At 36.1% G+C, this 26,217-nt stretch overlaps 1 protein-coding gene across 9 annotated transcripts in view; it reads right to left on the bottom strand.

Annotated features, from left to right (window-relative positions):
- LOC149573244 (ATP-dependent (S)-NAD(P)H-hydrate dehydratase-like) overlaps positions 1-26,217 on the bottom strand; it is a 179,978-nt gene that overhangs the window by 36,492 nt on the left and 117,269 nt on the right. For 7 of the 9 annotated variants that reach the window (XM_089814444.1, XM_089814442.1, XM_089814440.1 and 4 more), the window contains exons 10-11: positions 2,399-2,464; positions 2,172-2,303 (exon numbers count right to left, since the gene is read on the bottom strand). In XM_089814444.1, coding sequence (XP_089670570.1) covers positions 2,172-2,303; positions 2,399-2,464 — 198 coding nt within the window. Of the gene's footprint in view, positions 1-2,171; positions 2,304-2,398; positions 2,509-4,052; positions 4,577-26,217 lie in introns of those variants that run through there. The other 2 variants (XR_016360073.1, XM_089814447.1) reach the window with 2 other exon arrangements.

Raw genomic sequence — 26,217 nt, 5'->3', positions numbered from 1 at the left:
CCTACTATATTTTCCGTGGCTAAGGAGAATAAGCTTGATTATTATATTGAATTTATTGAGCATCTGGCTGAGGGTTTGAGAAAATTGTGAGAATTTCTGAGTGGTGTATGCAAATTATGCTGAGTTATATAATTTGCATTTCTCTTCCTTTGCTATTGCTGTGTCTAGAAGAGATTGGATATTGGAGTTTGGAAATTGAGACATTGGCTAAACTGTGGAGAAAATTGAAGGAGTTCTTCCTTCATACTGTGTGACTGCAATTTAGAATCGAATTGGTTGGGGGACTGCTGTTTTGCTTCCATAGGAAATGTTTGGTACCTAAATTGCATGTGCCAATTAATACAAGGCTGGTGGATATATCCTTAACACCTGCGATATCATTCTCTGCAAATCGCAAGGTTACTTCTGGGTAGAGTTTGAAAATTACTAAGGGTCGCGGCCTGAATTGAGGTAACTGTGGCATTGGACTGGAGGCATTTTGATAGCAGATCGATCAGTCTGGACAGACGGCTTGCATTAGTAATTGGGGAGCCTGCAGATACCATCAGCGGCAAGCCTTTCATTGCAATTTTGGCATTGATAAAAGGATGGCAGCCATAGAAAGTGTGGATGGGCCTGGGTGTGATTACCAATCTGCAAATTAAAAACAGGTTTCTGAAATTATATTTTGCAATTAGTATTTCACTGTTATGCTAAGGAGTGATCAGGTTCAGCTTAGTTTGTTAATAAATGAAATCTACATTGTCTCTTTTATCTGATTTAGTATATCACAATTTGCAAATCGAAGTTAATTTGTGAGCGGGCATATTGGTCGAGATTGTGGTTCAGCATTTAGTACCAGTATTTACAATTGAATGTATTTAGTTTACAAAATCAAACACACCTAAAAACACACAAAAAAAAGAACATACATTCCAACATCATATTCAATTATAACAGAGCTTGCTTGCCAAGTGTTTGATGAAATGTCAAACAACTGATTTTAACTTTATTATTGGAGTTGTTGAGTTATAATCTGGTCAGACATATTCAGGTTCTCAATTTGATTGCAATTTCTTGAATGTTGTAGTAATAAATTGCAAAGCTTTAGTTGGTAATTGGCTTTATAAGGAGTTGAATTGTTGATTGTTCATTTTCAGTATTTCAAGTATATTTGAAAATATCAAAAAAGTTAAATATTCCAAAAAACAAAAAAATTGCAAAAACCAGAACACAAAAAAATCATACATTACAACATAGCTCTAGAGTGAGGCAGCAGGGCTCTTGCAAAGATGTAGACCTAGAGTGAATCAACTTGGATGTTTCCATTGCCACATAGTATTCACTTCTTAAGATGTCAAATAACCACATTTTTTCTAGGAGAAGCGCTGGGGCTTTCTTTGGTTTTTCTAATCTACCTACATCATTTTACGTAAATATGATGATGTTGATCTTGATGATGGCTCATTGACATTGGTTACTGGTTGTATTATTTTAGCATTGAACAATGAATATCTATCACAACATTGAAGTTCAACAAATTGATATCAAAATAGTATATTTAATTCATTATATTTATAATATTTTCTTTAGCCTATGCACGAGATGTAGCAGTCTGAACTTGTAGATTCCATATTTATGTGTGTGTTGGAAGCATGTACCATGCCCCTACTTTTTCTTTTCTTTTTTGCCATACTAGAGCACTGGAATCAAGTTACCTGTACTATGCACCAATGTTTTATTCCAGTTTGGTGACTTGGAGAACTCAAGTGGTAAAATGCAATTATGAATTTGCCCCATGTATCGCAAAGCTAGTAAAGAGCAAGAAGGAAAGAGCCATGCTGTCATAAAACATATATTCCAGCATGGTATTGAGATATACGTTTTGTCTTTGATCAGATCCTACAGTGCTGCTCAAATGTAAAAGCCTCAAGAGCAGTAGACTTAAATAAATTACAAACCCTATCAAACGTCAAAAAATATGAACTTTGTAGCCAATGATTAAATCAAATTCTGTTTCCATATATCATATAGAATCAAACTTGGGCAGAAATTCAGATTATGTTTATTGTCTGGACTATAAATAAATAAAAAATTCAACTCACAGAAAAAGCAAAACTGTCAAAAACAACTATTACAGCATGGAATAAAGTTAATAAACAGATGCAGGAAAATTAGCTGATGCCAAATACCTTTTCCCAAGAACCTCTATGATATTTTTTGTGAGAGTGCTGCGTTTGTGTTGTTCAAAGGCCACAGACGCTGCCTTCCTCATTAGCACAGAACCAGCGATAGCTCCTAAAATTGCTGGATTTGATGAAAACCTAAAATTTATTTGAGGAATACAGATTGATTAGCTTCTAGTCTCCAAGAAATAAACCCTAGTTTCAATCCAAACATTTAGGTATTAGCCACACACCTGAATTTTATGTCAACTTTGTCAGATATAGCTCCATGTCTTGCCCATGACAAGAACACTGCAACACTGGAAATTTGACAACGGCATGCATATTGTAGTTGTTATTTGCTCTAGTTGAGAAATACAAAAATGTTTCCGTCAGACAATCATAAGCCAGAGGCAAATGTGGAACTCCATAGAAAAGAATAAAGTTGCTGACTCTGAATCAAGTGAACTTTTGACACTAAACTTCCATAGCCATTGCCACCAAACGTCGAAGGGGAAAGAATTAACTATTGCTATATTTCTCAAGTATGCAATGTAATAATACTGTTCTTTTTGCTTTCCTTTGAAATTCCCTCCAAAATCTTTATTATTCAATTGAACAAAATTATCAAAATATTTTCAGTGCATATAGAAGATCATACTTTGATGGACCATAGCAGTCAATACTGATACCGGCTGAAACTTGAAAGAGAGGAACAGTAGCAAAGATTAGTTTAATTAGCAATATTTTCCTGTGAAATATCTTAAATGTTTAAATCAGAAACAGGAGACAATCGTAGAAGCTAGCATTCAAGCAAGATATTATCAATTTGTCCACATACATTATGTTTTATAGGCTAACAGAGGAAAACTCTATTGTTCCATGAATCAAATCGGGTAGCAATATTTACAATCATTTTGATAGACTTATTGAATGGCAATAAAAAAATTAAGCCTCTTTAAAATATCTTCATAATGGAAACCTTGCAAAACGTATATCTATTAGAAGTTGTGATATCACTATCAGGATTTAATTGTGTAGTATTTTTAGTCAAACTCATGTTTCATGAGTAGCGCTTCACATGAACCAATCTCTCATGAGAATAAATGGAACGCTTAGCACTCATTGAATAATCCTAGGTTCATGCAAGATAATTTCATTCTTAATTTGCCCAGAAGCTGTGAGTTTAATGTGCAAATAACTAAAGACTAGTGAGATAAAAAATTGTAACACTTTAAAAGTGTTCAGTGATAGGCCAACACTGGGGCAGATAATAAGAAATATTTAATACTTTAAATGATGAAATTCAGCTTGGTATATATGTGTCAATTCGAGAGCGTAAGCTTGCAAAAGGCATTTGAGCAATATGCTATCAAGGGATGTCAGTTGTGAGATGAGGGATTATGAATGCAACTACAACACGCAAAATTGAATATATGAAAACTAAAGAAATCCCAGTGACAGGTACTGTCACTTCCTGGCGATAGGAACATCAAAAACATAAATAAACATTTAAGAAATAACAATAATAACAAATGTGATAATTCAAAGATCCAATGAAAATTTATCTAGAAGAAATAATAGAATACTGTGCAAATCTGATACAGCTTTAATATTCTATACAAAAACAATTTCTTATGTGAATTCAGTCAATGACAACAACAATGAAAACTCAGTAAACTGTTTCACTTAGCTTATAACGTTAATCAAACTACAGAAGCATTCAGACAAATTTAATTATGATTCTGAAATGAAAACTTAATAACACACCATGCTGCAAATACTGAAATACAAATTACACATGCTATAATTACATTACAAAAATCACCAGCATCCCGAGCAGTGGGCCCTTCCTCCTCAGTTTGCTGAGTCATGGAACTAAAATGCTTCTCCCTCAAACAGTTTCACTCATGCAAGGTCTATATTATTGATCAGAATGTTTTTCATATTACATATTCTCTGCTCAAGCTAATATATGTAGTTTTGAGATCATAACAAATGCCATTTAATATTGCATTAAAATAGTGTGGTTTGGTTCTAACTAATGACTAATAAACCCACATAATTATAGACAATACATCATAAGATGGATTTGTTTGCTGTTATAACAGTATTTAAATATGAGGAAAATCTTAGCCCACAGGTTTCTCCTTTGGTGGATAAAAACAAGTTTGTTATTGAGGAGACAGTAACTCACGCCCATTCCATAATATCCAACGTTTTGTAGCAATAATATTGTCTTCAGCCAAAACGATTTGCAACAATATGGATCTAAAATAGTTTGTAATATATTGATTAGTGAGTTTGCTGTCCATGTGAGCCTTGCACTATTAGCAGCAATACGGAGTAATATTCAATCAGGTTTGTTTTTCTGCTCTCATACACTATCCTCCTTGACATCTTCTTGCTGTATAGAATCTTTTAGCACAAATCTGCGGTGGAGAGAACCATGGTTTTTTTAGTTAATAAATATGCAACACGGGTTTCTTAACATCTTCACTTAAATCTCCTTGCTGTCATCTCCATGTATTCATGTATGGTGAATAATATCTGCAGCAAATGTGTCTATTACATAGTTGATGGAGCTTTGTAGTTATAAAAGAGCTACTGGAAGATGCATAGCAAGTGATAGGAAGAACCATAACACATTATCAGCATGTTAGATAAAGACATATCAACTTATAATTCACATACTTTATGTAATAACTAAATTAAATATTACTTACATATATTAGATCATATGCAACATAGAAAGGGAAAATGGAATATTAAAATAGATATTGAAATGAACTTGAAGGCTTATATGGAGGGTAAAATATGGCATAATCTGGGACATGAATTGCTTTCATCATTCAGCCTATAGGTGAACAGGAAAGAAATATATAATCAATGCAAAATACTGTTCATTTATCAAATACTTTCTGTACACAGCAATGATATTTCATACAATGATAATGATAATGATCTAAATACATAAGTGTTCATGACATTTATAATGTCCAATATAATGCCAATGAAACGACACAATTGTGTCCCCACCGGTAACTGCCTAACTACCCATTTTTCCGGACAACATCACCCCCTAAAAAAAAAATTTCCCCAACAATGGCGCCAAATGTTCAGCCCATAGGTGAACAGGAAGAAATATATAATCAATGCAAAATACTATTCATTTATCAAATGCTTTCCGTACACAGCAATGATATTTCATACAATGATAATGATAATGATCCAAATACATAAGTGTTCATGATATTTATAATGTCTAATATGGTGCCAATGAAACGACACAACCATGTCTGCACCAATAACTACCTAACTACCCATTTTGCCGGACAACAAAAAGCTTACAGACATATTCTTCTATTCATGTATAGTTTCCTTCAGCAAGCATATAATATTCTAGTGAACTATAAATGAGCCATATTTGTAATGCCCCGTTGCTCAAATAAGATTTAATAATAAATAATAAAATTAGATTAAAATATCAAAAAATAATAAAATATAATATACTCACAAGTTAATTAAGTTTAATATAAGGTTAAGAGATATGTAATGAAGAGTTGCAACTCCCTCAACATTGGATATAAAGAAGTGTTCATGCGGCTTTGTTGCACGCTATGCCAACAAGGTTAATAGTTGTCACCAGGCACAAGTGCACCGACCAACATCACCTAGAGGAGTTTACCAGAGGACAAATCCTCCTAGCTCCCAAGCGCCTAGTACTAGGGTCTCGAATGTGCGTGGCTTGGCTTAGTTGGACGAGGTGACTATTCAATATTTAAAGGGCATGCTAGTATTTCAAGCAAATTTGGGACATTGAAATGAGAATATATAAGAATAACCATTTAACCATTAACAAAGAAACACTAAACAATAGAACAAAGTTTGGAAACTATCTAACTATAGTCTACTTTCACTATTATGTCCATCAACAATACATGCTTGATTTAGTAACCTACTTAGCACATGGATAGTTAGCAACCATTAACATATGCAAGCAATAAAATGAGACATTTAGTGAAAGCAAACAACATTTGAATATTATTCAAATCAGGGACAGACAAAAGAATGAAATAGAATTCTCACTGCATTTGGAGATGAAAGACACCAAGAGTGGAGCACAAAAGATCTCGTTTTTCCAAAAGTAGCTAGAGAGGGGCTAGCATCACAGGTTTGAAAACATCATTGCTCCAAGGCAGCATCCATCATTCATTAACAAACTAGAACTAAAAATACAATATACTCAAAGTGTATATGGCTAGCAAAATCATCAATTTTGGCCGACCCTTAGGGGGATAAAAAACCGTCTATTTATACACAAGGTTAGTAGTTGTGAATCGGGAAACCAACCAGACCCTACCAATCTAAAACCTATTTACAAGTAGGTACTACCTATAGAATTTACACATCTTTCTTATTTACATTGCTGAAAGGGATAGAAAACAATGGGGAAAAGAGAAAAGGGAAAGGAATATCGGGGATCTAGATCTTGAGGAAGATATTGCTCATCACCTAATTGAGCCAGTATGCCCATCCTCCTAAATCGCCCACTCCATAAATGCACTATCACCTCCACTCTTTTGGTACTATCCAATACAATAACCTTAAATGCTCTGTTGGTACCTCGAGAAGTGTCCAAGCGTTGTGGCCTCCTATCACTTTTTGCATTGGGCCTTATCAACAAGTACCACTGACATCTTTGGGGGCAACAGACGATCGGGTTCGGGGATATCATTAACACTTCCCACCACAAAAAATATATGAACTAAAGAATATGGGTTCTAGGGTTTCGGTTACCTCAGAACAAAAATGAAAGAATGTTGGGAGGGGGGTTGGGGGGGGGGAAGTTGAGGAGATAAATTCGTATCACCCAAAGTTCTCTTTGAGCTTCTCATATGCCTTGAGGATCTTCTGGAGTGCATCTTCGTCAACCTCTTTTATACAACTTAATTGGGCTAGGGCTTTCTCCAATTGGAAGTTTGTATCCTTCACTATCTACTTTATACAGTAGGCAACTTCATGGCATCATGAGTAGTATCACAAAATTGGCAAGAATATTTATCACCTTACTATCAAAATTCTGAGCCGAGCAGAGCAATTGCTCTGAACACTCGTTGAACTTGATGAATAAAGAATATATTGTGGCAAACCCCCTCTCCACCCATGGATCTACTGTCATGGCTTTAACTACATACTTCGAAAACCTGCAAGAATAAACAAGCCTCAATTTGTCAAGACAATGATAGGCATTTTTTAACCCTTTTACTTGCTTCTTAATAGCTTAGGAATATTATATCCTTGTCACCCCAAAAGTGACAGAGGATGCCAGAATGAAAGCCTCAACGACGCCACCTCAATTGTTGAGCTGTCATATTATGTTACCTTAATGTTTATTAATTATCTACATGTGTGACACATAATGTACATTTTCATGCCTTGTGTGTTGTAAGAGAAGGCACGATGTGAAAATATTTTTAAATTTTGATAGAGGGCATATTCGATTAGTGGTAGAAGATGTTGCCCCAAGGATGAAGCGATATACCTAGCAAGTGTCATTTGGAGCCGAGACACCAACCGTTGCGGCCAAGAACCATTATGCTACACCAGTGCACCACCGTTGAGCCACCAAATCTTGGCTAGGGCTGAAAGATATAGAGACAAAAACCTTCAAAGACCAAACCCAAAACAAAACAACTCCTGACTCACAAAGCTGAGAACGATTGTCAAATAGGCATCTTTACCAGTGTGCTAACAATGCAAAGTCTAATCAAAGGAACTTGCGCATGTGGGAGGTCTTAATTCCCACGTTGAGGACGCAAAAACCTGCAAGGAGCACACAAAAATGCACCACTACAAAAGCAAGCAAAACACAAGAAAACAAAAAGCTAGTTAGGGCAAAATGACCATAATTGCCAAGAAGCACAGGAAAATACACCAAAAAGAGTAGAGAAAATGTGCTTTGCAAATTGCAACAAGCATGATGAATTCAAGGGAACGAGTGGGCTTGAGTTCATGGTGTTTGGGCAATTTGCAAGATGGAATTCTTTGGCCTTATGTAATGCCCCGCCAAGGGATCCAAAGAATTTAACCTAGAATTTCACAAAGTTGGTAGCATTTTTTTTTTTTTTTTAAAGTATTTACCACATATAACTTATGCACAATAACGGAAGCAATAGCAATGTCCATCTAAAGAGTAAACATAACCTACATAACAGATTACATTCTTTAAGATCCCCTTAACGTGAATTACTTACATGAATCCATCTAGTACAACATCCACATGAATAAATAATGATAAGTCCAATGTTCAATTATTACATATCCAACTGCTCATTCATCCTCTGTACATGTCACAGGGTATGAAGGCTTAAAAGAATTTACATATGTAGAATAAGGTACATCATCCTATCCTAATCCATGATACATCAAAGTAAAGATAATCACATGATACACATGATACATCATCATAGAATTCATATACATCCAACATAAAGATCAACAAAATAAACTAAGTGCACGGTTCCTCCCAACCGTTAATAGCATCATTAGACCATCGTGGGCCCTAGCCATCCCTCCGTGCGTAACATTCCAATTCACCAAGAAGATCATCAGTATTAACATAGTAGGAATGTCACTCCTAAAACATCCTACTAACATGAAAAGTAAAGCATAAGATATCATCATCTAACATATGCTAATCATCAATGAAAGGATACATATCCACCATCACGAAGGACGCATCAACCACAATGTCTCAATGAATCTCAAATGATAAGAGTGGAAAATACACTACCACCCGACCACGTGGTACCTAAGTGGTCCACTCCCACCGTGCTGAGGAGATAATCTCAAGTCCCAAACAGGCTATCAAAACTACATAGCACAAATCTCTAAAGTCCAGGAATCCTAAAAGTATACTAACTCAAGGGTTCCAATCACAAAACAGACATCTACTTCCCAGAGGCACACAATGACATGTAGGAACCTACTATGCAAGCGAGAAAGTGTCGTCGCATTTATCTCGTACAAGTTACCCTGGCAGTTAGCTAAACTCCACGGGTCCATACAGATCTCATGCGGCCACTAGTATCCTTTCATACTGACAAGGCATACTATGGAATGCAAAGTCGCAACCATGCGTTCTCTCTACTCCCATCCTAGCCTATACAAGCACTCAAGGCATGGGCGAGAACCAAAAACTCTTATCTTTTTAGGTTCATTCAGTTAGTATTAAGTGTGTGAATGTTATCACTTATTAATCCAACTTACAATGAGTTACCCTGGCAGCCTCTTAGGGCCCCGGCCCCCATTGCAAGCCACTTCCCGACACTACATGCAGATATCCTACCCTAATGCTCATGGTATCATAATCATAAAGAGAGTCCATAAAATCATCAAAAGAGAATCATCAATTATCCATGATAAAATCATCAAATATGCATAAGAGCATCAAATCACCATGAGCAAACATCCATAGAAAATCATGAACACAACAACTCTCTATTGGCAACTGAAGTATCACTGATAATCAAAATATCCATTGGTTCTCAATAACCAAAATATATCTCAAAATCATACTGATCGAAGACTCCAAAATGGTTGAGTCAAATATGTCACATCATGACATCATCAAAAATAAATCCACATTTCAGTCCCATCATGGCGACTAGAATATAACCAAGGATAACTGATCGATGACCAAAAATAATGGTTAAGTCAAGGGTCTCAAACATAAGAATCTCAACTTTAACAATCAGTAATCACAACCAATACATAGAGCATTCCATCACATAATCATGGTTGGGTTTATAAAGATCAAGAATAGAACATCATCATGACATCACATTCACATAACCCCCAAGCCTCTGGTAGACGTCCTATACCGGTCAACACTAGTCAACCCAAAACATTAGCATAAGGAATACACAATGTAAACACATGTTTTGGTTTTGCTAAGTTTTCAAATTTGAATTCATATGAAAAATCTCAGTTTTTGTATTCCAAGTTTAGAGGAAGAACATTTTCCTACGTTTTTCCATGTATTAATTTTTGGATGGATTAAAAATTCCCCCTAAACTTCAGTTTCCAATTATAATATTTAAAAGACGTTTCCACTAACTTAATCTCATATATTTTATAATCTTAAACTATTAATTAATTCATAATAGTTAAAATTATAAAATTACAAAACTATTCATCATTAAAAAAGAGATGAATTTATAAATCTTTTATTATCAACTTTAAATCTTTTAACAACATATATATATATATATATATATATTACATATATACATATATATATATATTTATATTTAAATATATACATACGTACATATATAATATAATATTTATTTTTTTGCATTTTATAAAAACGAAACTGAATTTTTTATTAATTTCGATTCATATCACATGAAGGAAATCGAATAACATAATTTCTATAAAACAAAGCCGAATCGATTATGCCGTCGGCTGTCACTGTTGTGACATTTGCCGCGGGTACCCTGCGGCCGATACAGTCGCGGGTACACTGCGTAGCAGGTACCGCGCGCCCCTTTAAAACACGGGTACGGGGTGCGATTCCGCCCCCACCCAAGCATGCATTAATATATATTTTAACATAAAATCGCAACGCGATTTCATAAGTTGCGAAATTCGTTTATTAAAACATTTCTGCCGCAGTAAGGTTATGAATATATATAAATATATTATATATATATATATATATAATAAGGTTTATGTATATATATATATGTATATATATATATATATAATATACAGAATCACAGTATGTTTATAAAAATACAAGCTTTCATTTTCAGAACCTCTCTATGAAACTTGTTCTTTTAAAATTCTCTGATGACTAATTCTAATGGGTTTGTCCATGAATTGCAACCCTAGTCCGTATTATTATCAGATCTAAGCATATAGAATCCTTAAATAACACTTAATTGCCCAAATTGAAAATGCACAATGAAGACATATGGAAAAATACGAAGAAGACAGGGGAGAGCAAGATGCAGAAGTATCATAATGAAATCACAAGAATCTACCTGGATTCTGATGCTAACTCGCTTATCCTCAGATAATCCGCAGAGCCAGCTCCCCTCCTTCAGAATTTTCCCGAATCCTCCAATGCTTCAACTGTTCTTCACGCTAACCACCCTATCCATGCTCTCCCTAAGCTATCAGGGAATGCCCGCATATAAAGAGCTTTCAGGATAACCCTAGAATGCTTCTAGAAACAGCTGGAAGATATCGCCAACTAAGCATGGACCTATTTCCAACCTTTTTGATAAGCCCTAGGGTTGTAGACACCATGTGCTCAATTGATGCACTAACCCCCGTGTTGTTGACACATGAAAAATGGGGAACTGCATTAATTTCCAAGCAAGTTTATAATTCCAAATATTTTTAACTAATTTCCATTTATAACTCCCATTTTAATTTTTATAACTTTTATTTTAATTTTTATAACTTTTATTATTAATATTTGTTTATTAATTTATTAATATTTTATAATTATTATTTATTTTAATTTCCAATTTTCTTTTAATTTAATTCCTTTATTTCTCAATTAATTCACCTTTAAATTAATTATAATCAAAATATCAAAATCATGATATTTAATCTTCTCAAATAATTAATTTATTAATTAAATCTATTTGTTAAGACTTTATTAATAGAAAATTCACCATAGACCTTCATGATAAAATATGAAAACCCATCATAGGACAATTCATACAAAATCAGTCTAAAGGATTAAAAATCACAAAATATGTCATCCGACACATTCAGTGGGTACTCAACACTGATACTTGTCCTAACTCACTAGGACAAATGGCTTTAGAGTTTGGGATTTGGACTTGAGAATTTATCTCCCCTCTCTTATCATTGAGATAGTATAATAGGGTACGCTCATCCTGGCAATTCAGGGAAGTCGATACCCGGTACCTGCAACCTGCAGAAAAATCATGCATGTACATACAATATATATAGTGCTAAGCTAAACAGGCAATGGCAGGAAGTGGTGCATCGTGTAGATCCCGACTAAGCAGGTGACTACGACTCCCTTCCTTAACCACATCAGAAACGCCATACAATAAGAAAACACGCACACCATACACATGCAAGTATGGGGTAAGTATCCATAATAAAACTCATGAAATAATAACCATCTAGCTAATCATCAACAATAACTGAAAACAATATAATGATCATCATACATACATGAAATGTAAAGTCTAGATGATCTCATCACATGATAACTGAGTCCATAACATAATGTCTGATAGTGTCAAAACAATACCACTAATCCATCTACATAGTACTAGTCCATCAAAGTCTGATTATAATAGCAATAATATGTCCAGAGAAGATGTGAACGAGGGTAGGCACTACACCTTACAAACGCAAATGGAGCTAAACAACTCCATTGTAGCAGGGGAAAAAAGGCACGAAAAAAAAACAAAAACAAAAACCAGAAACAAACAAAACAAACCAGGGATGAGCAGCAACAACCAGAAAAAAAAAAAAAAGAAAGCTAGGAACTTGTAATAACTAGGCAAGAGACTAAAGCACCAACCTTGAGCTTGCTTCTGGCAGAGATGAGACCTTGTAGAGATCACAAGTGCACACCAACATCTGCAGCCATGAAAATGCCAAATGCAAATCACCACTAACAACTTCTAAACACTTGGTCGCACAGGTTGCAGAAGGCAAAGGACGTAGAGCTCAAATTTGCACTAAAAACTCAAATGATCACAAGGTGAAAGTGAAAAGGCATGGTAACTTCCTTATAGAGCATTAGGTAACAAGCACTAATCATGGTACTCTCCTCTTTTAGGGTGTTTTGAATGCTCTAGGCACTGGGTTTAAGAAGACCCTTTCCTCTTATGTTAGAAAAACAAGGGCGGATTATATCTTCGAAAACTCGAAGCTTGAACTTTGCTTGGTTCAAGGGACACCTTGGGATTCATAATGTCGAGGTCCAACTAGCAAGACAAAGAAAGGAAACAAAGAATACAAAGGTCCCAGACAAGGGATGATAGACTCCAGGGTCCACACCCTAGAGGACATAGAACAAGGGAAAACATGTCTCGACAAGGGACAAGGAGAAACAAAAAAGGCACCGAACATTTTGTCGGGCAAAATGTTGGCATGGGTATGCAAGGCATAACAGAAGGATTAATGGAAAAAACAAGGATTGTGTTAAAAATGTGGAATTGACCCTTTGAAATGGCAGTTATGTTGAAGGATTGTGAATCTTTTGAAGGGTGGTAACTTTGAAAGGTCGAGGGGCAAACATGATGACGTGGGGCTCTCCCACACATTCGAGATATAAAGGGGGAAAGACTGCATTTCAGGACATGCAAGAGAGATCAATATTTGGAATTTTATATGGTTCCCAAAAAGCAACGATATAATGTGGTGACTCAATCCTTATGAAAGGTGGCAACCCTTCTACCAATAAAGTGTAAAGGAGGCATTACAAGCATTGAATGGCATACATTAGGCTGTTAAACAATGGATAAACAATTAGTACTCAATCAGCAATCGGAAGTCATTAAAGGGAGGATCAGAGTATAAGGCATGAGCAGATCATCAAACAATTAATACATTCAGCAATCCCTTGCATCGGCAAATACAATCATCATGGAAATAATTGAAGAATGTATCTTAAGGAATCATTGAGGAAGGATCAGATACAACAATCAGCAACAAGTAGTAGATAGAGAAATCAGGAATATCATACCAATTACAATCATCAGCTCAGAAGCAATTACAGGAGTTAAATATTTAGCATCCACATTGGGCTTAAGAAAGCAACAGAGAACCGAGCATTTCAGAACAATTATTACCAGCATCTAGTAATCTAACAAGTGCCATTGTTGTATAATTATCACCTATGCATTATTCGTCAATTCATTATCTTTATTTATATTGATGATTCAATATAGAACACATGTATCAGTTATCTATTTGTAAACTTCCATAATTATAGGTTTAAGGAAAAGACTGATCACTAGGATTTCCATTTAGGTAGGGACCCTACGTGGATGTCCATGTTGCCTACCACCAAAGAAAATAGGGTCAAAGCTCTACTCTTGGGCTAAGGCGCTATAATGATGACTATTAAATCTTAGGAGATGAAGCATGGATAGGGAAAGCGGGTACAAGAACTCCACTAGGTAGGGACAGTAGATGGATGTGCATGTTTCCTGCCACCAGGGCCAAGAAGCCCAAAATTCTGCTCTTGCTTAGTGTGGGATGGCTTTAGGCGAACCTAACACACTTCTTCTCTAATGTGTTGGAATTATTTTGTTGACATTACAGGAATATAATGTGTTATAGGCTAACCTTAATAATCAATGTGTGTGAGCGTTTCTTATGTCATAATTACGTATTGGAAGAGATATTTCGTTCTGAGATGTAGCCCTACTCTAACTTGTTCCAATTGTGACTCTAAGGCAAATTAGGAAGGGGACATTACAATAATGGTCATATTTTTAAAGAACGAGTTACTAGAAAATGGAAAACCCATGAAACAAGTTTGAGCCAAAAAAAAGCTGGCTTGACAAAGAGATTTCCAAGTTGGATTAATGTAATGTTCCAATTTAGCAAGTTCTTGTAGCTAGGATTGGTCATCTCATCATCACCACCCTTGCAAGCTAACAGTGAGATTTGAGGGTCTCGATTGTAGACTTGGTATTTATGGGAAGTCTAATTTGGGATAGTTGCTATTTTTGGCAGTGCATTGGTGGTGCAATTGTTCAGTCATCATCTGCATAATATTGGGCTATTTATTGTGGGAGTTCATATTTATTGAATTATTAATGAGGATCCATTATTCTTAATGCATTTTATCTTATTATATGTGATAAAATGGTCTTCTGAAATTGAAGCTAAGTTGCACAATTAAGATTATAAATATATCTGCCATTATGAGAAATCATTATCCAATTAATATGTTTATTGCTTTGATATTTTGGTGAGGGTTTGGTTTGTAAATTCTTGAAGACTGTGCTTCTTAAATTGTGCTACAATTTGTTGTTGAGGTATAGAAAATTGATCTAACTTCTCCTCTCTCATTACTGTAATTGAGAAGTTGATTGTGCAAGTGGTAATCTTATTTTTGAGGACCGATTGAGAAGAGAAGAGATATTGATTGTGGTTGCATTTAATTTCACTTGCGATTTCATACTGAGGCTTGAATTGAGGCTGAGAGGCTGTCATCTTCGAAATAGGGCAGCAGTTCCTGATTTTGTGGGGCTGTGTACAACTATTTGAGGCCCGCGTTCCAATATTGAAGGCCTGCCTTGAATGTTTAGGTACCTGCATTGAATATTTCAGGGCCACGTCAAAGTTTCACGGCCAGTGCAGTACATACTAGAGATTGCAATCAGCTTAAAAGGTGGTGTAAAGACTATTTCTGCCTATCCTGGATGATTGAAGAGATTACCAGGGCATGTTGAGAGTCATGTGGAGTTTAGAAGAGCAGCTGGGCAATCTTGACTTCATTTGGGCTACCTGCACTGAATTTTATGCAGGTTTTTCATTGTAAAAAAATTTGAACTCATTGCAAGTTCAGTCTCTGTTATTATTAAATGTGCAAACAATCAAAATAGTTAAGTAGAAAGCTGATTGTCTCTTGTAATTAATGCCCTGGTATTGCATTTTTGGTTATCTATATATATTTTTAAAAAAACATAAGAAGCATATATATCCAAAAATTCAAATAAACCAGAAAAAACACAAAACCCAAAATAATATCTTCAGCTTAGCCAGATAGAGCCAGGCACATTCTTTACAGTAGTATCATAGCAGTTTCCTACCAGCTTACAGGAACTGGGTTTAGGGACAGCTTGTTGAGTACATTACTTTGAGACATGGTATTCAACATATTATGGATAGGTGTATTTGGGTAGTCACTATACCCATAGAGATCGTACTTCTCCACCTAGGGATAGAAAATCAGAGATTTAGTTTGGTATTGTGGGCGACAGAGGTGATGATGATTCAGGTGGATCAGCTAAAGGTTACACAGATGTTGGCACAGGTTCCAAGATTGACAGGGAGGCCAAAGAGACATTGAGGGACTTGGTATTTGGAAAGCACCATGTTGCAAATGTGCTACAACAGCTTTCTGACACTTTGCAACAGATTTCCTTCCTTCGAGGATGGAGTAGGAAGAGGGGTACTCGAGATGATTCTGTCAGTTCCCATAGATCTCGAGCTGATTGATGAAGTATTTTCATAGATGTCAAAGGTATGAAGAAGAAGTCGTCATTAAAGCCACATAAGAAATTGATTAATGAATAAAATAAGCATTACCATATTAGAACTAGACAACATTACTATATGCTATATTGAAAGGTGTGACTAATATTGAAGGGACTAATGACCAATAGACATTGAAGGTACTGTCATGAACATAATAGAGAGAAATAATGATCAACTAGGAGCTGCAGAATTTAATGTTGATGCATTTATTACCAAGATGATATATTATAGTTGGATTTGAAGATAAATAAGTCTTAATAGACAATTCGTGTCATATTGTGAATACTCAAAGAGCCCACAAACCATGATAATGTAAAGAAGAGAATATGAAGTCTCAGTTACCATTGAGTTACAATGCAAGCAGTGACTACTTTCTTAATAGAGAATTCATGTCATATTGTGAATACTCAAAGAGCTCGCAAACCATGATAATGTAAAGAAGAGAATATGAAGTCTCAGTTACCATTCAGTTACAATGCAAGCAGTGACTACTTCAGAGTTGATTAATGTTCAAAGTACTTGAGGAAAATGCAAACACACACATATATATTTTATTAAGAAAACCACTTAAACAGAAATCAGATTTGGAGATTCTATTTGAAAGGACAGAGATCTGTTTATTCAAGTCAAATGATTATAATGAAGTTTCAATAACTGATATTTTTCTCAGTATGTTTTTCAGAACATGTTTGACAAAGATGAAGACTATTCAGATAATGTTGTCACCAGTCACGTAGCACAGATCCCGTCAGATGTTGAAGACAAAGTTTATACAGCTATCAAATTGTATTTAGAGGAAGCCATCAGGAGCATATGAGACAAGGACAAAATAGAGACTCCAATATAGTAACAATATGGATATTCACACAACATCAGAAGAAACATGGGAGAAGTAATACTGAAGTATATTATGACAATCACAACAGCAACCTCATGAGTTTCCATAATAATCATACGCATTTTAGTGTCAAATTCTTCAAGTCAAAGGTTAATCAAGAGTATTGATAGCAAAGATAATTAAAGATGAACAGAATGAGACAAAGACCATCTGTCAATATTTGACAAGAACTCACCTGACAAAGAGGAAGACGTTGATGAAAGGTGTGGTTTTGGAGTAAAGCCTAGAATAGCGATAGAATGGAAGAGTTTCGAAGTCACAAACAGAGCAACTCAAATATGAAGACGACAGATTAGAATTAATTGGAACAGAAGGGATCGAAATATATGTAGTCAACGTTAAAATTATGTAGCGACGAGGACTATGCCATCAAGAGTATGAAGTTCACTTCAGCTTATCATAAAAAAAATATGGATTGTGCAGTTGCCACGACATTTAAGGAAGACAATACAAATTTTATATAAGAGACCCGATGAAAAGAAAGATCCACACAGTGCCCTCTTGGAAAACTAATGATGGGGGCATTCCATGTCACTTATGGAGTGTTCAACCTTGGTTTGGCAAGAAATCAAGAGCAGTGATATACGTAAGGAAAAACATCATTAAAACTTTTGAAGTGATTGCTATAAGGACAAGCATCGATTATTCATTGTGAAAGAAAGAATATATAGAAGCAGCGATAAGACAAACTAATGTTACACCAGTAATGATATGAATAGAAGCAATGATTAGGCAGCAATAATATGTATGAATCAACGGCTGCAGTGATAGAATTAATATATTATTAAAGTAATTTATTATAAATTAAAGCAGGAGACAATTAAGGAGCCAGCACAGTCAGCATTCGAAAATATGTGAACAAAGGATCATCTAAATCTCTCATAACATACAACAAAAGCAGATTTGTATGTTGCAGAGTAGGTCAACAAGGAAATTGTTTACTGTATAGGGTAAAAGGATACTTATAGCATGTAGTACAGTAAGATATAATACAGAACAGATACTTTATTCATATATGCAATATGCACTCCAATGCTTACAATATGATTATGATGATTACAATGATGATCCAAAGTCCCTTCCGGACGGTGTACATATACTCTCCCAAAGGGGTGACTCAACCGTCATGTGCCCTTTCGAATACAATTGTACCCGTTGGCAACACTAGAGATTTTACCGACAACACCATCCCCCCAAAAAGATAAGTCGTCTCCGGACAACAATTACAAAATTACCGAGACAGATTAACAAAATGGAATACACATTAATTGTGACTAACTATAACAGGATAGATCTTTTTTCTATCACATCACATTCACATTCCTCCTATGCCTGCACCAAACTGGTCTCCAAAACACGTTGTATCTGTAGCCTCCGCTTACACAATACTATCACCTTAGCCAATCTGATCTTGATAGCCACCCGTGCCGCCTTCTTTGCTTCCAACACCTAGGTACGCTGAACCAAGTGTCACTGTACTGCCTGCAACTGGATGGTCAACTCCTCTCGAGCTCTCTATGCATACACCAAGATAGCCTCACGTCCAACACCTACTCTGAGTGCCTCAAAGCATAGCACCCCTCTTGAAAGGCTTGCTCCAGTGCTCTCCACCTCTGGCAGACAGACACTCCATGCCTGCAACAACTTCAGATCTCATCAACTGGTCACACTTCCCATGACTGATAATTGAACTGATTAGGGGTCTAGGGGGCAACTCCCCCAGCAGGGTTGAGGGGCAGTGCCCCTATCGCCAAGACCAAATTAGCACCCTCAAACCCATACAAAAGTCCATGGAACACACCATTTTTGTGATTTTCTTCGAATCCCATACTCTCTGCCAACTACTTATGTTTTCTTCACTACTTGTTTATGTCTTTCCCTTCGGCACCATATGTTATTCATTATGAACTGTTTTGATTTATCGTCGTTTTTTGTTTTTTTTTGTACCTCCAATCGCCCTTCTTTTGTGTCACCTTGTGTCCATACGGTATCCACTTTGCACTCGTCTTCATGTTGTTTCCTATTTGTCATAGGGTTGTAGGGTATTCCATACGGTGTACTTCCACCTAAGTTTGTCATCGTACGGTCGCATTGCCTCCTCTAGCATTGGTCGTACAACACTCCTATCTCCTCCTATCAAAAGGGTCGTACAGTGATGTTTTTGTTTCTTTTATGCTTTCTTGTTATCATACGGTGCTTTTCTCTATAACCACCTTGGTGTTGCCTGTACAGTAGTCCTTTCACCTAGTCCGTACGAGGTACTTATGTGTCGATCTTATGGTCGTACGGTGTCCACCTTCTTCTACCTCCAAGGTCATATGGTGTACTTATGTGTTGACTGTATGGCCGTATGATGTCCACCTTCTACCTCCAAACTCGTACAGTGTCTTTATCTGATGTGCTCCTTTTATACGGTGATCTCCCCTCCTGTTTGTTGAGCTTCTCTGCAACCTTCCTGGTGCTGTCCGTTCAGCCATACGGTGGTGTCTGTAGGGTCTCTTCTTCTTCCCTCAGTCCATACAGCTTTGTCCACCAGATACTACCATACGGTGTCCTTTCACAATGTAAGTTTGCTTGTTATAGAAGGTTGTGTGGTATCATCTATTGTGTTCTCAAATTACCATATGGTGAACCTTTCCCTCATGTTCTCGTGCCAAGCTATACATTGTACGGTGTTCCCTTATGTCCATACGGAATGCCCATACACATTCATAGTCGTACAATCATACAACACTCGCCTTCTCACTACGGTACTCGTAGTTTCTTTCCCTCTAACCGTTCGGGGTTGCTTCCTCTGCTGTCTTCCACCCTACTTTGTGTCGTACGGTCTTCCACACTGCATATGTCGTCTGTATGGTCTTCCACAGTTCATTGACTACTATACTTAATCATTCTTTTGTCCTCTAGATGGCATACTCTTGAATTGTGCTTTAGTCCCTTTATTTGCAGCGGTATGATGCTATGTCACTATAATTTTGTCATTGCTCTATTTATAATTCTCCTTTTATAATTACTTATATTTCCATATCTTATATATATAAATTACTAATTACTATATTTTTTAATTTAGTCTCTACTTGTTCGTCCACGGAGGCACGTTATATCTTTCATGATAGATTTTCAACTTTGACCCATTCACTGCATCAGAAACTTCCTTCCCATCAAGCGTCCATAATTTTATTGCGCCATTTTTGCCAACTTCACAGATCTTGTATGGTCCAACCCATTTAACTTAAAATTTTCCTAGTCAGATCTCGTTACGCCCATTATACTTTAGAACTAACTGGCCTGGTTGAAATTTATTCAATTTTAAGTGCTTGTCATGCCATACTTTTCGCCTATTCTGCGTAACCTCCGTGGCCCATTATGCCTGCAGTTGTTGCTCATCAAGTTTATTTAAATTGTAAAATCTTTCCCTCAGGCTTTCCATATCTCCTAGCTTGTTTTCGATCGCGATCCTCAAACTTTGTACCATGAATTTCGTCGGCTGCCACTCCTTGTTGTCAATAACTGTATTCTTGATTCTAGGAACTTCACTCCGTACTGTTGAAGATTTTATTATGCCCTTCCTCTTTACTACGATGTGTTTTCCTTGTTGCCAACACCTTTCTACTAAATCTGTGGTGCAGTGTAACCTTTTCTTTCCGTGTGGTCCATTCGCCATGTACCATAAGGTCGAATATTTCCTTTTGCTGGATTCGTACGATATGTTCTTTCCTTCAGCTTCAGCCGTAACCGCCTTTCCTTCTTTTGCTTCTTTGTATTCCTTCAGACATTCATTTTCCTCTCCTTTCTTACCTTTGTTGACCCTTAACATATTACAGATCAAACAGAACTCGTAGTCCTCCATCTGCCAATGGAGTAGGCCGTTCACCGAGTCCAAGTCGTCATCGTTAGACCCTCCTTCCAGTCTCAATACTCCCTCTTCATCTGGTTCCATTCTCTTCTTCCTTTCGCCGTCCCCTTCACCTTCGCCCTCAAAATCCGACAACGTTGCTTCCTCACCTATCATCTGTGTGTGTAAGTCAATTACAAATCTTTGGCCTCCGCGTTCCATGGATAGGGTATTTCATTTCCAATCATGTTTCACTTTCGCTTGCACCAACCAACCCTGTCCAAGGATTTTGTCATACCCTTTTCTTTTTAGCGGAATGACCGTGAAATCCAATAGAAATGGTTGTGTTCCAATGGTTACCGGCTACGCCATTAGGGTTCCCAATGACTTGATTCTATGCTGACCTACAGTGAGTAACTGAAATGTAGGTGGCCACAACATAGGTTGTCCCAACTTTTTCCATATATCCTCTTGTAACACATTTACACTTGACCCTCCATCCACAATTCTATCTGTAAGTACGATTCCCATGATACCCATCTCTACCATTGCTGGATGTCTTCCTATTGTAAGTGTCTACTGCAGTCGTTCCACTACCATCCTTTCCTGTTTCCTCTGTTGCTTTCGGAAGTGGTGTCATATTCAGAAACGTCATCCGTAACTGAGGCATTGTAAGAAGCTCATTTAATTTTATAGGAACTTCTATTTGCATTACCTACCTTATCATGTTTTGTTCAACCAAGTTCCTCTTCGAGGTGGCGGCAATGTCTTTTGCTTGCAACTTTCCCATTTCCAACTGTTTTTCCAACTCCGTTCATGCTTGCTACAACCTCTTCTTTTCTTCCTCTGCATCAAGGTACTTTTCCTTCTTTGCTTGCTCACACGTAATGGCTAGTGTTTCCTCATTACATGCTTCGATGCTTAACAAGTTCACCCCTTTGCTTTGGGCATTTTGAATCTTCATGGTCTCCCGGACCACACCATCTACATAACAGCTACGACGTCTCCTTCATAGTACAATCTCTAGCGAAGTGCCCCCAGAGGTTGCATGCACGACATTGTATCATCAGCCGTCCACTTGAGTCGTACTATATTCGACTCCGGCCTCCATAGTTATTATTATTACCGCCCCTTCCACGCCAGTTATTGTTGCAATATCCTCCTGAGGTTGCATCGTTGATCGTGTTTGTTCCAGTGGAAACTTCCTACGTCAGTAGCACTTGTTAGTGTCCCTTTGACTTCATATTGAACGGGCAATCCTTTATGGAAAGTCTCGCAATCTAGCAGATATCAAAAAATTGTTTTTTTCGGGCAGGAGCCCTTTGTGTGGCCCTCCTACTTACAGTCCGTACACCACAATTCTCCTTCACTAAGTCAGCATTCTTTTGCAAATTTTTTAATTCCTTCATCATTCGTAGCATATCCTTTTGCAATGCTCGAACTTTCTTGCTTGATTCTTCGTCGCTGCTGCTACTTTTGAATGATGAATCGTCTAAATCCGACAATTTGTGCTTCTTCTTCTTGCTTTTTTTTGTTCACTCTTCAGATCCATCGCCTGATTATACACATCCGTGTACAATACTGGAGGTACAATCTTCATTTTCTTCTTTAGAGCTGGTCATAGCCCTTCAACAACCATCCTTGCTTTAATTCGTCAGCCAGTGGGCTCTCCATCTTCCCCACCAACTTTTTCAGCCTTCTTGCATAGACATGGATCATTTCATTCTTTTCCTACTTTGTGCTGTATATTTCTGCTACAATTTCGTTATCATCCTTGTTGTTCTGCATTTTGTCACCACAAAATGTTGGTAACAACATGAAATTTTTCCAAGCTAGTTTCGTGTTTTTCTAAGCTTGAATTTCATATTTAATTGTTTAATGTAAATCAATTGATCCATTTCAATTCAAATATCAAATTGTTTTACTGAAGGCGTTCGTCAAGTTTTTTTTGTTTTGCTTTCTATTGAGCCTTTGCTTGATTTCGTAGCCTTCATAGTTCGTTCTTTGCTTTTGAGTCTACATTTGCTTGTTTTTAGTCTTTTGGTTTTGCTCATGTTTGCTTGTTTTTAGTCCCTTCAATTTGGTCTAACCTGGAGGTCAATCAAAGTTGTCAATCAAAAGTTATGTCCGTTTTAGTGCCTCAAAAGTGGACATTTTAGGTGCAACAACACGAATTAAAAATATGATGTTATATTTTCAATTTGACATTCACTTTTTGAAAAATATAACATTATAATCACTTTTTGTTTTGTTTTTAAGTTACTTTTACTTTAAATTTATAACTTAAAGTGACTATAGTGCAGTTTATATTATAATTTTAAGTTGAGTTACTTTTTAATTTTTCACTTAAAGTAACTATATTAACTATATAGTTTCATTTTAAATTATTGGTTTTAAAAATCAAATACTTATTTAAATGTTACTTTAAAATGATGTTTATGTATTATATTTCATAATATGATAAATAAATATTGTTTTTGACCCATTTTGTAACATTTTTATTATTTTTAAGTGAATTAAATGACTTAAAGGCTTCATATGGACATTTTATGTGCAATTACATGCAAAATTCATCAAAAGTGGACTTTTTACATGACATTGCATATAAAGTCTACTTTGGTGGACTTTTTTTATGTCATTACATCAAAAGTTCACCATAAGTGGACCTTTTTGATGCTATGATATGAAAATTGAAGTTTTCATGCTTATGCATATAAAAAGTGAGATGCATTTTAAAATATGCATTCCCCTCCAAAAGGTCCAATTTTCACTTGGAAGCATATTTTAATATATGCATTGCACCCAAAAAGGTCTTATTTTCACTTAATGCATATTTTAAAACATGCATTGCACCTAAAAAGGTCCGATTTGGAAGGAAAACATGCTTTAAAATATACTATACATCCCAAAAAGTCTGATTTTGAGAGGAAAGCATGCATTTGGCCTCCAAGAGCCCGATTTTTCTCATAACTTGAGATTTTCTTGGTGGAATTACATAAAATCTTCTCCATTCAAGACGTTTTTCCTTGGCAATGATTTTCTTTGCATCAAGAATAGATCTAGCATGCTGAAAATTGTTTTTGGGGATCAATCCTAAGGCACGTTTTTGAAGAAAAACTCCAAATTCTTTCATTTTTGCTCATAACTTGAGTTTTACTCAATGGATTTACATGGGATTTGTTTCGTTTGAAAAGTTTTTGGATGGCAATGAGTTTCCTTGCTTCTAAAATGAATTCATTTGCCTCAAAAACATTTTTCAAACTTTCATGATGGATCACGTTTTTGGAGAAATATGTAAAAAAATCCATTTTTAGTGCATATTTTCCCTCCCAACCAAATCATTTTGGCATCTTTTGGAGATTACATGGCATTGGAGTTCACATTTTGAAGTTTAATGATCAAAATTTTTTGATCTTGCAACATGAAGAAAAACGTTCTTTACAAAAACGTGTTGCAAGCATGAATCTTCAAAAATGTTGGAATATGGAGAGATTTTAGGGCATGTCTTGGCATCTTCCAACAATTTCTCCTTGTTTTCTGCCCTCTCCCATTTGAATTTGCATAGTTGGAAAAGGTCTTACCGTTTTTGAAGAATTTTTCAAACATTGGAGCATCTTTTTCCTTCATATTTAGCACTTAATCTTCATGTAAGTAGACTTCTTCCTCTTTGCAATTTAATTCATGCTTATCTTGCTGATTTTATGCATAAAATTACTAGAGGGTTGCCATTTGTGAAAATCTTTGCCATGAAAAGTGCATTTTTCCTTTAAATATGAAGTTTTCATTCATTTTTATGTTTTTGGTTCTTTCCCAAGTCCCAATTTTGAATTTCAGCTTTGAAGTGTATTGCATCTTGGCATGTTTTGAGTTATTTTCGAAGGTACGTTGTTTCTTTTGTGTTTTGTGTTTTGTGCTTGCTTGTCGGTTTTCTCCACTTGGAGAAATTGCAAGAACTTGTTTTTGCTTCATTGCATGCGAAAGCATCGTCATATTCCACATTCCTTTTCATGTCACAACATTTCATCTCTCACTCAACAAAATGCAATTACATGTTTTTCATTCCATTTACCATCCGCACATGCATATAATCCCATTTTCCACTTCCATTTTCACCCATCTCATTTTTCGCTTCCATTTGCACGACACGATTACACAAAATGTCTTACATGTAATTGTATCCAAAAGGTCCGATTTTGATTAAAAGTCACATTTTGAAAAGGTAAAAAGATGTCATTTTCACTTCCCATGTACTTTGACTTCTCCTTTTCACCAAAAGTGACTATAAAACTCATTATTTCACTTCCAATTTTCATCTCCATCCCTCCATATGCATTCGTGCCTCCATGAGCAAATACATGTTTCCGAATCTTCTCATGCTTTGCACCTCATCCCATCAACCGCACTTACATGTAAAAGCTCATTCACCATCCACCTTTGCATTCCATCTCATTCTTCCATCCCTTGTTACATGTTGCACTTACATGTAATCATTTTTCATGCAATAACATCTTGAAGACCCTAAGTCACATCTAGGAAATCAGCAATCTCCATTTGCACGCATTCCCATGCACCAAGAACTTTACTTCAAAAGAAAAAGGTAAAGGTGGTGATGGAAAGTTATTCTAAGTTTACATCCGGACATCGTCAAAAAGGTTTTCAAAATGTCAAAGAATCCAATTTGTGTTGATCTATAAAGGAGAATTCATAACAACTTGAATGAGAAAAGTTTGATCACATCAAGTTTTCAAATGACAGCAGACAATTCATCAAAATCAGAGGTTATCAAAAGACACAAAACCATGGTTATCAAGGTGAATGCAGCGGTACAAAGTACAAGTACTTCCGATCCTATAATCATTCGGGATTGCATTGCCAAGTACAAGGTCCTTTAGAACAATCCATAGGATTGTTTCAATTCTTTTCTGTCTTTCTTCTTCTTCTTCTTTCATGTTTGTAATTGAAGAGGATGTATTACATGAAAATGTGTAATTACATGTAATGCGAGTTGCATGTAACCCTTTATTTCTTCTATAGTTAAACTAGGTCAAAGTTGGTTG

The sequence above is a fragment of the Cupressus sempervirens genome, chromosome 2 (genome assembly GCF_028749045.1).
Source record: "Cupressus sempervirens isolate cs-2001-9-10 chromosome 2, ASM2874904v1, whole genome shotgun sequence".
Classification (NCBI taxonomy): domain Eukaryota; kingdom Viridiplantae; phylum Streptophyta; class Pinopsida; order Cupressales; family Cupressaceae; genus Cupressus; species Cupressus sempervirens.
Note: the sequence above shows the minus strand (reverse complement) of the source record. Positions and strands in the feature narration are given on the sequence as shown.